Here is a 17,945-nt window from a genome sequence, read left to right as displayed (position 1 = left end):
ACACACAGATATGACAGTTGATGAATTATTTGTTCCTCTGCTGTTTGCAGAAGAAAATTAAACTTTTTATTGCCCCACCGTAATCATTAATCATTAAGTTTAACAGTCTCAACTCAACTCAAAGTTTATTTATAAAGCACATGTACATGTTAGGTTAATACATATAATTAACATAAAATACCATGATTAGAAAAGGTTAAGATAAATGCTAAGATATTTAAGCTTGGTTAAAAGCCAGGGAGAAAAAGCTCTGTCCAAAACTAAGAAAATCTCTCTAAACTAATCGACGTATTATATCATGTTTGTGTGACAGTGGACTCAAGGATGTCACCATGCCAAGGTAAGATATAGCTCAGCACAGAACCCGCCATAGAACCACAGTGTGTTTTTTTTTGTCTGTGGATTAAACAGACAGTATACAACACCTTCGTTAGTGAGCTGTAGGTGCTGTTAGACAGATCATTTTTTACTTTTTGACAGAGCCAGGCTACTTGTTTCCCCCTGCTCCCAGTCTTTATGCTAAAATAAGATAACAGGCTGTTGGCAGAAAATGTCAAAAAAAAAGTGTCAAAATGTCCTTGAACAATGTTGTGCGGCGGCTTACCTGGTGGTGGTGCCTGTGGGTAGCCTCCTGCCTGTGGCGGATATCCTCCAGCCTGCGGAGGATAGCCACCAGCCTGTGGGGGATAGCCGCCAGCCTGGGGGGGATAACCACCAGCCTGTGGAGGATAGCCCCCAGCCTGTGGAGGGTATCCAGGCTGAGGTGGGTAAGCACCAGGTTGTGGAGGGTAAGCACCAGGCTGTGGAGGGTAGCCGCCTGCCTGAGGGGGGTATCCAGGGTAGCTCATGGCTTTCAACATAAAGAGAACAGAACTGTCAATCAAAAGACGGCCAAAAATTACCAATTATTTACATCTTGCGCAGCTACTTAGACAAACATGCCTTTTACGTGTTGGTGAAGGACAATTTAAAGAAAGAACGCTACACAGTTTACAGCACCCTGAATGCCAGCCATACTTAACGCACTGACATAGAAACCAGAGAGCTGAAAACACACCCTGTTGTAAAGCTGCTCCTCCTTATCTATCCCAGCTGGGCACAATTCTTCACTGACTAAGAGACGAACTATTTGAATGAACAAGAACTTAAGTCAAGTTCCTTGACCCAGTGTAGTACCTTTTAAACGCCACAGTCATTGCTTTTGAATATAACAATGTATAACAATTAACGAAGAGGAAACTCTTAATTCCCGGTCCGTTGGATCACAGACATTTTTAGCTGAGTGGCGGGCTGGGTTAAGCCTAGAGTACAAAAATCCTGTTTTCCCATAGGCTTTCTTGTTCCATGGTAAAACTGAGCTCAGTGGACTTGAGTGGAACAGTTTTGTCTGCTTTGCATTTTATGGACATAGAAGAAAAAAAGAAAAATTCACAGACGTTTCTGTGTTTGAATATGCACACAGTGCCCTGTGAAGCAATTGTTGACCAACCTTCTATCAGGTTTTTATAGGCAAAAAATGATCCGGAGTCACAAGCCTTAGCTGTTAAATGAATACTTTCAACATATACTTCCTTTTCATGATCCAATGCCCATCACAGGAATTTAACTGACTCAAAGCGAGCTTGTGAAATACTTTCCAACGGTTAAAAAAAAAACACATTTGGTCAGAACAAATGGTGTTTGTCTGCTGAGACATATCACACATTTAATTGCTGGTTTCAGGTGCAAAGCCATCACTGTCTGTCACACGTCAAACTGTGAGGAAAAAAACAACTGTGAAACCACATATAGCAACACAGCTGCAAATATTCACACCTTTGCACATCCATTTTTTGCTCAGGGAGTTGCTGATTAAGATATATTGTTGTTAAATATAGTTTATTTATTCAAAGTCACCGATAAGAGGTGATTACAGAACAGTGGCTCCTGGCTAAGACCAAACATAAAGACGTTGCTAAGGTGATTAGAATATCTTGACTGGTCAGTATACACATTGTTACTAAAAAACATGCTAAACAGGTTATGTTAACGGTAAAAAACCGACATTTAAACCTATATAACACGAACAGGAAAAGTGTGGTCGCTAATACAAGCCTGCTTCAGGCCTGTACAAGTCTCCTATTGAAAACTAGCCAGGCTGAGTTACTTCCCAGCCCAGTTTTACATAATGCAGCTTTATCTGCTCTGTTCCGCAGCTTAGCCAACGTTAGCTTTCTAGGCTAACCATAAATAAACTAATAGTATTCAAGCAGCTGGATAACGTTACAACAACCACAGACTTAGTATTTCGTTGCCTTAAATGGCTGAGCTAAATCCATAAAGCTGTGTTAAGGTTGGCATGCTAACGAAGAGCGATCGAGGGCAGTAACGTCAGAAGCAAAAGACAGCAAAAATAGTTACCACTTATCCAAATATAACTTCTATCGTGTCGCTAATGCATTACTACTTCTTCTATCTAGGGTTGCTTTAGTTAGTTGTTTGATTCGAGCACTTACTTTAGTCTGCTTTCTGTCTCTTCCTGGAAGACGTATTACTTCAGACCAGTCCCTGTTATGACTGTATTTAAGCAGAGAGTACAGTGGGTGGGACTCTTGACTTTCCATGTAGGGCTCCCACCCGAGCAGTGACAGGCCTTATCATGTGACAACAGCCATAAACAAATACGTGTTCATTCTGAGACATATAACCACATCAGTGACATGATGGAAAATGTGACAGAAGGACCTCACCTGATGTTTAACAAAAGGTATATATAGTTAAAACTAAGTTAAAGTACCTGTTAATGCTGTGTTTCAGCTACGTCAACTCATACATCACATATAGTATAGTATAGTATAGTATAGTATAGTATAGTAGTCATATGTAACAGCAACATTTTGTCACAATGTTTAAAAAACTGGTGTGAATTTTTGAGAGTCACTTTTTTGCACATTTACAACAATATTTGTCAACTTAGAGATATTTCAAATATTTAAATCCAAATGTTAAATGTTAAATCTAAATGTTAGATCTAAATGTTAAATCTAAATCTAAATGTAAGATCTAAATGTTAAATCTAAATCTAAATGTAAGATCTAAATGTTAAATCTAAATCTAAATGTAAGATCTAAATGTTAAATCTAAATCTAAATGTAAGATCTAAATGTTAAATCTAAATCTAAATGTAAGATCTAAATGTTAAATCTAAATCTAAATGTAAGATCTAAATGTTAAATCTAAATCTAAATGTAAGATCTAAATGTTAAATCTAAATCTAAATGTAAGATCTAAATGTTAAATCTAAATCTAAATGTAAGATCTAAATGTTAAATCTAAATCTAAATCTAAATGTAAGATCTAAATGTTAAATCTAAATCTAAATGTTAAATCTAAATGTTAAATTTAAATGTTAACTCTAAATCTAAATGTAAGATCTAAATGTTAAATCTAAATGTTAAATCTAAATGTTAAATCTAAATCTAAATGTTAGATCTAAATGTTAAATCTAAGTCTAAATGTTAAATCTAAATATTAAATCTAAATCTAAATGTTAAATCTAAATGTTAAATGTGCTGTTATTTTCAGCGTGAGCCGCTTTACAAACGGCATATATATTGCTTTTTTTTTAACGTAAAGCTGTGTGAGTGTCATTTTCTCAAAGTGCTGTATAACTTGTTTGTAACAGTGGTTGTGATGTGATGACAGTAACCAACAGAGAAGTTGTATTTTTAGCCAACTCCACGTCATCAGCCCTATCTCTGCCTTTGCACGAATGCACACTGATTATGTAAGATTACTCAACTCTAGTCTACTCGTAGTGTGCGTGTGTATTCATATATGTATATATGTATGGATTTGTGCGTGTGTGTAGGACATTTGCCACAAGAGGGAGCCCTTTCTAAAGTTTTCTCCATATCCACACCATGGCGAGCCTGCCACCAACAGGTTAGTTTGTAGGCTGAGACCCACTCATGAGAGTTCTCCCCTGATGTGAAGTAGCTGATTTTATTGATTCATCTACTGATTTAATTGATTGTTCAGTCTTGCACACGAGTTTTATTTTACAGATGGCTGAATGACATTAGTTTCAGGTTATTTGTTATATACAGGTAAACACAGGGCAATAAAATGTATTGGACGAGAGGAACTGGTCAGCTCAGCATTAGCCAAAAAAGAATAATATAAAGTACAAAATATATAATATAGTGCAAAAGGAATATGAAAAATATGTATAATTCATTAATCAGTGACAGAATTTGGATAGGTATATGTGAAACACTGTTGATTTGATGATCAAATTGACACTTGCTACATTATAAGTCAATATAAATCACATGGACACTCCAAAGAGTTGTGTAACTACTCACATCTCTGCCTGAATAAACAAGACACAAAGAGAGAAAGACATAGATTATTTATGATAATTGTAAATAAGTCATGATAGATATCATATAGCTTAAATATATAACCAAATAGACCTCATAACCTCAACAACATAAAGATGGGCTCTTCAGTGTGAGCGCAGATGAACCATTTCTCTCATCAGTGGGGTACTAATGAATATTCATACAAACTAGACGCTGATTGGCCTGCGTCCTTGGTGACGCAGAGCCGTCATCATTACATATTCAAAAAGCCTCTCTCTGCCCCGCTGCAATAAAGGCAGATAGCGGACCATGGGGAGCAGGGGAAAACTTTTTATACTGACATGTTAGCGCAATGACTTTTGAGTAACATCTAACTGGGACGAGGCTCCCGGCGTGAGGAGGACAGTGCTCTTTAACGGGAAGACAAAAAGAGCACTTGCCATCTTGCCGGGATACGGGAACGAAAAGCAAGACGGCAAAGAAGAGTTGAGACGAGTCCAAGAGAATCAGCGGTGGAAAAACCAGTTTAGCCATTTGATTTGAAAGATGAGCTTGTTGTCTGCCATAGACACGAGTGCCTCCGTGTACCAGCCTGCGCAACTTCTTAACTGGGTCTATCTCTCCTTACAAGACCCCCACCAGACCAGCGCTTTTGACGCGTTTAGACCCGAACCCAACTCTTCCCACCCGGATCTCAATTTCAGCAAGACTCCCGCAGCGGCGGATTTGAGCTCTTCCCTGAACTCCAACTATCTCAACAATTTCTTTCAGCTGCAGCGGAATGAGGTGAAATATGGCATGAGCATTTTAATTTGGTGGCTGAATTTACTACAGCAGGAAACTGAGTTGATCTGTTGACTGTGGCGCGTCTGTGGAGCAAATGTTTTAGCATGTACAGCATGGGCTATTCTGGTAGGATATGCATAACCTCCATGATATTTTGAACGTGGGCAATAATAATGTTGAAAAAGTCCTGGAAAGTCTCTCTCTCTTTGTATCAAACACAAAAGTTTGGATTGCTGTAAATGTCACTGTAAAACTGTAAGCTTAAAGAAATACTAGTCCTCTAATTATGATATGTCTACAGTATCGTTTAGATTCTTTAACAGTAAGTAGTGTCATAATGTGACTATAAACTCACTTATTATTACTTCAGTCATACTCTGACTACAGGAATATTAACAATAATTTGATTCTGCTAAATACTAAATAGTTAAACAAAAAGTTTATATATAGACAATTCCATTTCTTATCATGTCAATAAATAATTCAGGATGATTTGATTCAAATTAAAGGTTAGATTGTTAAGCAAACATCTGTTTTAATCAGACATGTCTCTGATCAGAGAAGTAAGGAGAGACAGATGGAAATAGATTCCCCTGCACACCTCTGCCTGGAGAGGGAAGGCCACTGCAGCCTCCTGCTGAGGTCTGCTGTCTCTGACTTCTTCAAATAGACCTGGTTGTGCAAACAAAATCAGTACTTGTTTACATATTAGCTATTTTTGTAGCACGGGGTAATTTTAGGGACAAACATGCTGATAATGTATGCAGGCTGCAAACCTGATACTGCAAGGCATGTAGTGCAAAAAGGACCAGAAACGACACGGCGCGGGGGCCGTTTCCTCAAACTCACCCACCATACACACATGCATACATACAGCAGGCACGGATAAATAACCACATGTGGTGGGCAAAATATTTAAAGAGCGCACAGCAAGCTCTCCTGTGCATTTGAGTTCCTTAGATCCATGTTACTATGATGCTATGTGTTGGAAACAGTGGAGGAATGGCGTATTCACCATCTAGACCCAGTGTCTATTATCACGGTGGTAACCATAGAGGCCTTTTGAAGTCATTTAACATGAAACAGTCCCCTGAAAATTGGGTGTGCACATTATACATTACACGCGATTGTGTAATGCCATTCAATCCACAAGTGTTTCAAACTGAGGGAACACATACAGTCTGGAAACTGTTTAAGGGGTGGAGATTTTGCAACACACTTTTCCCAGCTATGCCAAGTAAAATAAACCACTACACTGATTTGATGATGAGATGAGTAATGCAAAATGTGGTTGTTTTTGCACTGAAGGATCACACAACAGTCCACTTAAAGTAAAATTGTGTGAATTGATGAATTTGTTGATGACTGAAAAAAAAAACACATTGTAGCACGAGTCAAGTATGCTTACCACAATGTCGTGTGCTGGCTTTGCATGAATGTTTGGTACTTTTTTCACCCTAATTATGTAGTTCTGGACTAAGAAGACAAAAAAAACAACAACTTGCATTTGAAGTATTTATAACCATTTTGAACTTATCTGACCTAATAGTAATTTCCTGTGGAATCTATTCTACTTCAAATCAGTCACCTTTAAAGTTTCCATGTGTGATTGGTCACTGCGTTCTGACACCTCATGCATGGACCTGTGAAAATGGTCACAGATCTGCTAGAGTTGTCTACTTCATTTGGACACACAGTGACTGGTTTAGTCCTCATTGTGTTGGCTAACGCTTACACATCCATCGCCACAGACATAAACATACACTCTCCTGCTGAATCACTCACTCGCTCACTAACTCATACTCACTCACTCACTCACTCACTCACTCTCACAGACACACAGAAAAACAAACAGTCTCACCCCACCATTAGCAGATGTGTGTGAAATCAGTTTCCTCTGGGCTGACATGAGGACGTTTCAGGCCAAAGTGAAGAAATGTGAGGAGCATCAACCGAGTGAAGTTTCCTGTTTTTTATTTGTTAAAATAATTCAACAATCTGCACTAAGACTTAAGTTTGGTGAATACACAAACATGTACATTTCCACAAGGAGTGGTAATACGAAACACAGCAATACGGCAGAGCTTAAACACATGGCGGATGGAAAACTTGAGAAAACCGAGCCGTAGCGCTTGATTTACGACGACTACATGTAATAAATGAACACGAGTCTTGAAGCTGGAGCTGGTTAACAAGACAATCTCACAGCCTGCAGATAAAGATTTGGCTTTCAGCCCCAAGCCAGGTTGCCAAGTGCAACATTAAACATGAACAGTGACATAATATTCTAGATGCAAACCTGTTCCCCAAACTGTCAGTGATGAGGAGGATTTTATTATGGATTTGCTAGTGACATTTTTACTTGAGAGTGGTGTCTCAAACATTTGTTATTAGTGCATTTCAACTATTATATGTCAAGGCAGATGACTGGTTTGACTATTTGTTTAGCCCCTTGTCCACACGGGTTAATTACATGACCATCTAAGAATAAAAATGTCAGCACTAAAATCACTATAATTTCACCCAGAGGTCAATTCCCGTCTATCCGTTTGGATCGTATTCAAACAGAGGAAGGCATGAATGAAAAGGGAAATAAGGGACTGCAGGCAATGCTTTCACTGTTATTAATATTCAGACGGCATCTTCCATGAATACACTGGGCCCTGTGGCATGCAACACTGCGTTCTGTGGCTCCAAGCAGACTACAAACACTGACCATGTCTAGTTTACCGCCAACAGTGCATGGTGACATTGCTGATGTTCCACAGGCTGGTGAGGGAACATGCCTCCCATCTTGTTTGCAATGAGTCATCCTCTGTGAAGTCCTGTCTTTCTCTGTGGACATGCTCAGTACTTTTCCAGCTCATGAGCACAGCTGGGCCTCTGGCCAGATGTTCTGAATTTAATGAGAGAAATGATCTTGGAGGGATCTTTTTTTTTTTTCTTAATTTTTTTCGCACACGAAATAGGACAGCTTGCTCTCAAAGGAAATTAGTGATTAATCTCAACATTTTTAAGACTCCAAACCAGAAATGCAATATTTTATGTGATTATCTTGTATGCGGTAATGTTGTCCAGCATACTATATGTCAGCAAGTGACACTTTATGGACCTCTGTGGTTTGGGAGTTGTATGTGAATTGAGTGGGAAGGCGCCACAACTATATCTCATGTAGAATTTATATTACTTGACACATTTTAGACATAACTACAGGTTAAAGTTGAACTTTGTGTGATACTGTTCTTGTTTTGTAGGCCTTAAACAACAACGTGTATAAGAATGTGTCACCCTATGGCTCCCTGAACAACATCGTGGACGGACTCAACTCCCTGACGGACCATTTCTCAGACCTTTCCCTTTCTTCAGAGCCAAGGAAACCCAACAAAAGACCCCCACCAAACTACCTGTGCCACCTGTGCTTCAACAAGGGCCATTATATTAAAGACTGCCCTCAGGTGAGACTCATAACACATATATATTACATAACATACACAATTAGCTCATCTTGGTGGTTGTAGTTATCTTTCAGTCGTTTCATTGCTAGTCTTATGTTTGCATTGCAATAACTGTGACTCTATATTTCTTCACTGTCTTTTCATTTGGTTCATACAAGCCAGTGATGGCACTAAAAGCCATGCCTGCTCCTTCCAGCCTGTCTGTCTTTCTCTCTCTCCCTCTCTATCTCTCTCTCTCTCTCTCTCTCTCTCTCTCTCTCTCTCTCTCTGTCTTTGGCTCTGCTCTGACCTACTTGTTAAACAGGCTGGCCTCTGTCTTCTGTAGTCATGTGTGTGTGTGTGTGTGAGTGTGTGTGTGTGTGTGAGTGCTTGTGTGCTTGTGTGCATCTTAGCTGCTGCAGCAATACACTACAAGAGGTCATCGGTTATAACCACGATAAATAAACCTGTTGGACTAACCGAAGAGTCTAACTGTCTGTCTTTGCATTGGATCATCGCGTTAGCTGTGTTTGCATGTTTCCAAGAAAGAAAGAAAAAAACAACAACAAAAAAAACAAATACTATAACAGCCGTCTTTTCTGACATGCAGATAAAGATGTTTTATTAATCCACAAAGTCACAGTTGCATTCCTCTGCCTTCCAGCTTCCCACTGACTCAGTCTGTTATGATGCAGGGACTTTTTGCAAGGCACCACGATAAATCTACTTTGAGGACTAGCATGGAGGTTATGAGCACTCTAATGTGTGACTAATTGGGTGTCATCTCCCGTAATCTAAACTCCTCATGGTCAGCACTAGGAGAATTTCAGGTTTTAAACGACCCCTGCCAACTTACTTTAAATGAGGCCGGGGCAGACTGTCTGACAGGCTGTGGTTGGTAGCCTGATTCGATAGTACAAGTTGATGCAGTTGTGCAATCGCTCAACATCTCATTGTAAATTACAGGCAAAGATATTGTACAGATATTTTATTCATGTCCACTAACTATAACTATAGCTATGAGTGATATTTTGTGTAGTTTGCAAGTTGTTAAGGGAGGAATAGACTATGAAGTTGCTGTGGTAGATCTGTCATTGTGGTGTTACATAGAGCCTTGTAAACTCCATGGCCGGGACTGTGGCCTGGAAGTGATCTGATTTCAATGGGAACACAATGGCACTTTCCCTCGGAATTTAGGAATTTTTACACAGTTTTTTTTTGGACTCATGGTACCTAATAATCTCCCTTCTCTTTTTCTCTTTCTCTCTTTTTTTCCTCTTCCCTATTTCTTCTCTCCCTTTTCCCTGGGTGAGGTGCAATAGCCTAACCCCAGCCCAGTTTCTTTTGCATGGAATGGTAATGAAGAGCAGATGTGAGATTAAAATGCTTTGACTCGCTTTATGACATTTGATGACTGTTCTCAAGAGGTCTGTAAAAAACCTGTGTATTGATGAAATATCTCTTGGACAGCTCCAAACTGCACTGTGTGGGAATTAGATCATCTGTTGTCAAATCTGATGGGAATTCTGGATTGTAGTATATCATGCACAACGTAACGTTTGCCTTGGTTTTTCCTTTAAGTAATGCTGTAGTTGTTGAAGTGAGCATTGATCAAATGATACTGATACTCAACATTGGAGCAGGTGTACATTAAGTAATACATCTAAAGTCATATTTATTTTAAACCACATGCTGTGCACATTTAAACTGATCATCTTCATTGTACTTATTAAAAGAAATCCTTCTGGCAGTAGAAGTGAATTCACTCTTCCTATAGATGTGTTCAGACGTGGACCCCAAAATCACACTCAGCCATCTTCTGGTTTATATTTCAGCTGTTCATTAAACTGCCAACAGTAACTCAAAAAGCAGCATTCTCCAAACGGCCTCATGCACCTACACAGTTCAACACCATCTTGGTTATTTAGGTCACTCCTTTTTCCCATCTATAAATTTACCTTCCATTTGTGCTACATCACTTACATTATTGCCCAGTCACCTGTCATTGCGTGCCTAGCCAAGGATAGTTGAGCCAGCTGAAGACCCAAATAACAGATGTGACACACATCCTGCAATAGAAACATGAGTTTTTAATGGCAAGAGTGTTCAACCTACCTATTAGCCAAGACTTGTGTCATTTTCCAAACAACATTTTCTTGTCTGACATTACTCTGTCTCACAAGGTGCAGGGATCATTTGTGTGCCCAAAGAGTTTCTGGTATCTGCCTGTACTGGAATGCATTTGAGGATGAATGTGTCCCTAACAGTTTGTCCTGTCCAGAGGTTCTTTGCCAATGAAAACAGAGGCTCTCGCTTCACAGAGCGCTGATAAATATGTCATCCTGGTCCAGCATGGAGAATCACATTCAGATGACATGTACAGTCTTCCTCTTCTGCTTTAGCTCAACATGTTTCATCGTGTTGTTTCACGCTATTTTATTCAAGTGTAGGAAAGGGTAACTTTTATCTACATTTGAATTTACTTTGATTCAAATGATTCGCATTGTGATGGTGATGATTAATTCGGATGAACCTGGGTATCTTACCCTTGCTGCTGTAAATACTCATCAGATCAACAAATCTGTGTGTGCCACAAATTATTTTTCAGGGAACTTTTAAGAGTTGAGTGAAAGCCACAGGCCTGGCAGCATGGCAGCAGCTGCCCAGTGCTCCTGTCATGGGGACAGAGGTGTTATGTAAACTGGCTTTTATTCGGAAAATGAGGTCGCTCCCCTAGTTATGAGCAGAATGCCCCTCGCTGCCACGCTTTGGCCCCCGTCCAAGATGTCTTCCACTTGCACTCATGATTTGGTTCTGTTCAGTGGACTAATCCTCCCAACAGTTGGCCCCCACTTCTGATTTGAGTGATCAAAATGATGCACTGAATGACATCTTCTTGCTATGTCTCCCTGTAGAAAGATTAACTCATGGAAAATGTCTTTGCTGGAATGCAGGTTTGTGGGTATGTGGGGGTGGCTGCTGTTGCTCTGTGTGTTTTTAACGTGCGTCTTTGAGCTACAGTTGACTCTTGAGTTACTGTGCCTCTTTCCTGATCCCATTCCCCAGGTTCAGTCCTCCAGAATTAAAGTTTCCAAAGCATATTTTTTTATTATTCTGAGAAATTTCTGATATTTTGCAACTGGTAGAATACTTTTTTTTTTTTTAAGTTTAAAAAGCCAAAAATAACAGCCATCACTACTTCTGCTTTCACCCTTTGCCTATTTCTGTTTAAGTGCAACAAGGTTAAACACTATTAATAAAGAAACTAATCTGTTCAGGATAAACCCACAACTGTGATCGCATTTTGATTCACCCGATTCAAACAAGTGAAAAGAACAAGAGCAAACAACAAAGAGCAAAAAAAAAAACACAGCAATCTTTCATGTGAAATAACCATGTGCAGACTTTGGCAGAAAATGTTGCATTCGTGTAGGAGCTTATTTTTTATTGTAAGAAATTACATTTTTAAGCCCTTTTAAACATTTTAAACACATTTTGGGGAAAATCAGCTTATCGGCTTTCTTGCCATGAGTTGAATGAGGAGATTTATTTGCTTATTTATCTATTTTTTTGGATTAAACAAGCTTTAGAGCCAGGATAGCTCTTTCCCCTTGTTTCCAGTCTTTATGCTAAGATAGGCTAATCTGCCAATCTGCTCATCTAACTCTTCTTACGAAAGCTAAAATGTTGAACTTTTTTAAAGGGCCACTGGCAATGAAAAGACATCTTGTATGAGGCTGCTTCGTATGCACATTTTTCTTCGTTTGGATTGTATAAATACAGATAAAAATTTTAAAAAAGCCTGTGATGGGGTACAGATTCGTCTTTTTTGGCCAGCTGTGACACAAATTAGATTAATAGTAAAGTGACTATACTGGAATGTTCTTTATGTATCCATCTGTAAATAAAGAGCAGAGCAGATGGAAAAGAAGCATCACAGTTAGTGCGTTGATCAGAAACACATGCAGCTCATTGATCGACACACAGAGGCTTCTTTATTTTACCAGGATAATGTGCGTTTTGTTCAAACAGCTATGGTGTCTGCAGGATGTGTGTTGAATCAGTTTCGACCTTTATTTTTGTCTTTTATCTCTGTAACGATATCTGACTTAGCATGATGTTTACAGTGAGCTGACATGGACCAAAATATGTCCCATATGGGGCCATATGCTAATAAGTTCCTGTACTCTGCTGGATGAATAAGGATGAATTCAAATGGATTTCCTGTTTGAGTACAAATGCTGACATTTCCTCTGGTCCCGTGCCCTGTCGGTCAGTCAAGCCTGTGATTCAATCATGCATCTCTATCTGTGACCATATGTCAGTTACTGTGATGGACCTTACACCTCCCGTGATGGTAATTTCAGCAGCAGTCCGTCCTTAGTGACAAATGGTGACCATAATCTCCCATAACAGTGTCAACACACAGACCTGAAGCCAGTTGTGAAGTGAGGGGCCTCTTCACACCAGAGGCGAATCACACTTTGAGTAATGTGTGACTTGCCAAAATGTGTGCTTTTCTTTTGGTCGTGGTGATAAACGTAATGACTTGTCATTACTGCAGCCCACTTTGTCTATTATCACCAACATCTGCGTTTGTTGTTTTTGACAAAACGTATTTGCTTTAGAATCTTTCAGTGTTTGCCTCAGACAGAGCAGCGATCCTTTTTCTGAATTGGGTGGAAGTCATGCTGGGATAATTGTGCAACCACTTTGTTTAATGTTTCAGTTTGTTGTTGTACTAGGCTACGGGGGGATAATGTGTCAAACACACATTGCATGTTTGTATTTTACCAGTGTTACATCTCTGCAGACCTCTATCTTTGCGCTTTATGCTTGGAAAACAAGTATTTTAGTCCTGTGTGGGCACACCCAATTTCCTGCTGTGTGTAACTTCAATATTAAAGTCTTAATTGAATCAGGTTGAGGCCTGTAGATGAGTTCCTCCTTTTCAGCATGCACTTTTCTCTATCAAATTTATTTTAGGGCTTGTAGAAAAGCAATTTTCTTGAGGCTCTATAGTGCAGAAATGGACTTCACTGATCATTAAATGATGCATGTAATTGAAGATAAACTCATTTATTAAAAAGGAAATGCCTGCAACACCGCTGTCTGTTATTCCTTTATAAGTCCCAGGTGAATCTATAGGAGGGGCTGCACTATTCACATCTAGATGTCAGAGTGTTCCCGTGGTGTTAATACTGTTGGCGTTCCAGCTGTTGAACACTTAATCAGAAACAGTTTAAGTGCCTTGTTTGTGGGTAACTCTGAGGGAAAAAGACATTTTATTCACTTCACCCGGGTCATTTTTAAACCAACACTCCTTTCTCACCCTTTGCTGAGAATTTGATTCATAACCTCGCCTGCAGCTTTCTGTAAAGTCCACATTTTCCATTAAAAAAAATCCTTTTTAATATTCCTGTGTGCAGCTTCTATCCCACATTCAGCTTCTGGCAAAACATTTGTCAGCTCTTGTATTGGAAACATGCTGTTGAACTGTTTAAAATAGCTTGCTAGCCCTCTTTGATAGTTAGTTTAGTGCTGATTATTCGTTAGTTCAACAGATTATGTGGGCTTAATGTAGATGCAGACGTTAGCTGTCCCCTGAAGGCTAATGTTCCTGGGAGGAGAGAAAAAAAAACATAGATTTATAATCTCTATTTAACCAACCCTGCTGCCTTTACAGAGAAATATCTTTAGGGAAATCTCGTATTTACATTTCCCACTGCCTCCACCAGCTGTTTTCTGTCTTCTTGCCTTTGTTTCAGCCCCTCTCTCTTTATGCACTCGCAGTTTGTTAGCCCTGTCGATAAACAGTCTTTCAACACCACAGTCACACTTCAACATTTGTCATGAGAGAATGCTTCACATTTTGCCCCCATGATCTCTTAAACCCTGGGGCCAATTTTGACATGGCTGCAGTTATTTGCTGCTGTGGCAGGCAGGCAGGCAGTTTGGATGTGTCACCATCATTACATGGAGCACTCTTGAGTTTGTCTGTGTCAGAGAGAGTCGCCTGAAAAACGGCACGAGGGGTGAGAGAGAGAGGGAGACAGAGAGAGGGGAGTCAGGGCACTTCCCCTGAAAGGAAATCAAAGTTAAAAGAATGATAAAAGTGCGGTTTCCTGCCAGCTGGTTTGTGTTCTGTACAGAAATCCCATTCTTCCTCTCAGATTTTGCTGAGACAACAATTGCACCACTTCCTGTTTTGGTAACCATGACACCTCTAACCCCATCTCTGGGACGCGGTGCGCTGTTAAATTTACCACAGTCAGGTAACTTCATAGCTTCTCTTGGATTCAGTGTTAAAATACAGAAAAAAAATACAGTGGAGGCTCACAATTGCATCATCAGGAGAAAACTGTATGAAGATGCAATGCCAGTGTCAACTTATTCTAAGATAATGATACAACTGAGCTTCTTTTAGGTGAAGCTAAACTGGCAGTAAGTTCTCCTCCATATCCAGATTAAGAGTGTACTGTTGTGCTAGATGGTTCTATTATCTTATTTTGGAGGGTTTGTTAGATAATATTGCAATATGAGTGTTTTTTCCTGTCTCCACTGCTGAGCCAGCACTATCCAATGAAGGCTGGAGTTAATAAAAGAAATGAAACAATAATGTGTTTGGGGCAGTTGCTTGCCACGCTGTATCTAAGCTTGTCTTTGCAGCATGAGAGAAACGGAAGTCACCGCTCATGTTAACAATCTAGTCTCCATTTTTTTTTTATGTCTTAGCAGAAATATCTTAAAATCTTACCTTTCTCCTAAACACCATTCAGGTCTACAGCCAAAACATCTACAGTATGTCAGGATAATAGAAAAAAAAACTGATCACACAAAAGAATGATGCCAACAACACCAGCACTCACTTGTACAGTGACAACACTTTGGCTTGTTTGCTTAACGCCACTACAATGTGGTGTGGGGTCAGCGGTCATACTCTGAGGCCTCAGGAACTAGAACAGGATGGTTTGGCCCTCACTGAGGGAGGAGTGAGGGAGCAGAGGGTCAAAGGTTAGGTTTTCACTACAGCATGATGTCCTGTTAGCACACCACAGTCAGAGGGTTTTGTTAGCTCACATCAAACACTTATGTCCTCTAATGTGACCTCATCAGTATTGTCAGCCCCCTATTTAGTACAGTACATGCCCATCCTATACAGTATGTAATATACAGTTCGCAGCAGTATCACTATTCCTTTTTTTGTATGTTGCATTAGCCGTTCAGTTATTCATTTATGTACTTCTTATCACTTCTTTTTAGTTGATAGTTGATTCATTGTTTTAGTTTTTGATGTTTCCAGTTTCTCTCATGTGAGCATTTTCTGCATTTCCTGGTCTTACAACATAGGAAATTGTATATATTTGGGTTTTGAACTGTTGGTTGGACAGAATAAGACATTTGAAGAAGTGAAATTGTTATGACCACTGTTTTCTAATAACTGTTTGGGTTTTATCTGGCCCCTTTGGATCTTGTTTTTTTCCTCATGGCATTGTATATATTTATCAAAAAATCTTTTGCATCGGACAGACACAGATAATTAGAATGTATTCTGATTGAGACACTTAACACATTTACAGACTTCACACCTTACATGAGGTGTTTACATTTTTTAACACTCTTGACAGTTACCATAACGTCATCTCTCTCCACTTTAACTCATTAGTGAGCTGAGGAAGGTTGAGGACTTAAAACTGGACTGGCCACGCACCAAACCACCAGATTCATACATCCATGCATTTCTCCACTGGTTGATCGGTATGTGGTCAAACTAATTGTTCCCCGTAGCACATGTCACATGTGAACAACAGAGATTCTTCTGCGATATGAGACAGACGGACGGAGAGGACGGACAACCAGACGGACAGGCAGAGACACTGTGAGGCTGCGAGTGCTGGCACACAGGACTGGATTTGGTGTCAAGAGATCAGGGACTGACACTGCTGGCTTTGTGTTGTGCTTGAATGGGCACCTTAGGGAGAGACTGCAGTTCTGAATGGGCACCATTGGGGAAAGCCCAAGTGGTGGGAATGGAGGCTGGTAATTAAGGCAGTCATTGTATGTCTGTAGGATCTGTTAGACAGAGAGGTCAGGAAGGCAGGCCTGTATTGTTCCCCCAGCAGGGCCCTCACTGCATCACAGTGGTGTGTCAGACTCAAGTATGTTTGGATAGAGCCTTGGATCTTACAGAGAAAAAAAAGAATTACAACAACAAACCACACAGGCGGTCCTATAGTCTGCTTGTCCATATGTCAAGATATAGACCATAGGGGCCTCTTACAAGGTTTTGATTTTGCAACAGTTTTGTTTTCTCTTTATGTTATCTTAAAGTCCTTCTCTGGCAGGCTACCTAGGAGTCAGGGCCGCGTTAATCATAGATTAAGACACAGGTGCGGTCAATATGTAGCATCAGCAGTGATGATGTGCACCGAGTTTTGCGAGTTAAAAATCAGTCAAAGGAGATAAAAATGTAATGAACAGAGTAAAACAACCCACATGGGACATATTCAGTCCAATTAATATAAAACATTATTCTCAATGTCAAAGATATATGTAACTTATATAATAATAAATGAAGCAGAAATTATAAAACAAATCATGTCCTGTCTGTCTGAGTGAATAAACTTTGTTTCCCTATATGTTATCTTATAAAATATTGACCTCTGCATGCAAGATTGTTGTGAAAGATAAAGACTACATGTGAAAATGTGAAAATAAGACATGCAATGATCAGGATTATGCATCTTGTATAAAAGTACATATTTGGAAAACAGTAATATCCTATTAATACCTCCCTCCACCCCCAATTTCCTGTCTGCCTCTTCACTGTCACACTGTCCAATAAAGGCAAAAAAAATAAAAAAAATAAAATGGTAAAAACAAACAAAACTTGCAGGATCATAGCACTAAAAAGAATGTTATATGTATATACACATGCAATGTGTATAACAAGACTTTTGTCTAAAGAGGTAAATAGATCATAAAAATAGACAGAGGGCATGAACTCAGGCCTGTTTGCTGAAACACATCAGCAGAACATAACGGCACATAACAGCAGACATAAAGTGAGGCTGTTCCGGCTCATGAGTTTTGAAAACTATATTTGTCCAGAAAAAAAAAAACATACTTTCCTAATTATACTATTAGATTTACTTACTTCTCTACTTGTCACAGACTTGTGTTCTCTCCAACTTAAGTCTAATTGTAGGTCTTTACAAAATCATGCAGCTTCTGTAACTTTCAAGTGAAAATAGATTTTGGTGACTGCTCCTTTACTTACTGTAAAAAAAAAAAACAACAACCTGCGTTTGACTTAGAAGATTTTTCTGTCCCTCTTCTCTTTCTGTGTGTGCTACCCTGTAGTATGTCGGGAAGTTTC

General features: G+C 39.4%; 2 protein-coding genes across 5 annotated transcripts in view; one reads left to right on the top strand and one right to left on the bottom strand.

The window, feature by feature from the left end:
• The window catches only part of anxa11a (annexin A11a), a 20,024-nt gene extending 17,406 nt beyond the window's left edge, over nucleotides 1-2,618 (bottom strand). For 3 of the 4 annotated variants that reach the window (XM_019258739.2, XM_027278036.1, XM_027278037.1), the window contains exons 1-2: nucleotides 2,496-2,618; nucleotides 605-854 (exon numbers count right to left, since the gene is read on the bottom strand). In XM_019258739.2, coding sequence (XP_019114284.2) covers nucleotides 605-854; nucleotides 2,496-2,603 — 358 coding nt within the window. In that variant the 5' untranslated portion in view covers nucleotides 2,604-2,618. The remainder of the gene's footprint in view (nucleotides 1-604; nucleotides 855-2,495) is intronic. The other variant, XM_019258738.2, reaches the window with a different exon arrangement.
• A 2,003-nt stretch (nucleotides 2,619-4,621) lies between these two features.
• The window catches only part of LOC113745654 (zinc finger CCHC domain-containing protein 24-like), a 33,273-nt gene continuing 19,949 nt past the window's right edge, over nucleotides 4,622-17,945 (top strand). Inside the window, exons 1-2 of the mRNA XM_027278038.1 lie at nucleotides 4,622-5,132; nucleotides 8,387-8,587. Of these exons, the coding sequence (XP_027133839.1) occupies nucleotides 4,893-5,132; nucleotides 8,387-8,587 (441 nt within the window). The 5' untranslated portion in view covers nucleotides 4,622-4,892. The remainder of the gene's footprint in view (nucleotides 5,133-8,386; nucleotides 8,588-17,945) is intronic.

Source organism: Larimichthys crocea, chromosome III (genome assembly GCF_000972845.2).
Source record: "Larimichthys crocea isolate SSNF chromosome III, L_crocea_2.0, whole genome shotgun sequence".
In the NCBI taxonomy this organism is placed as follows: Eukaryota; Metazoa; Chordata; class Actinopteri; family Sciaenidae; genus Larimichthys; species Larimichthys crocea.
This window is presented reverse-complemented; position numbering and strand designations above follow the sequence as displayed.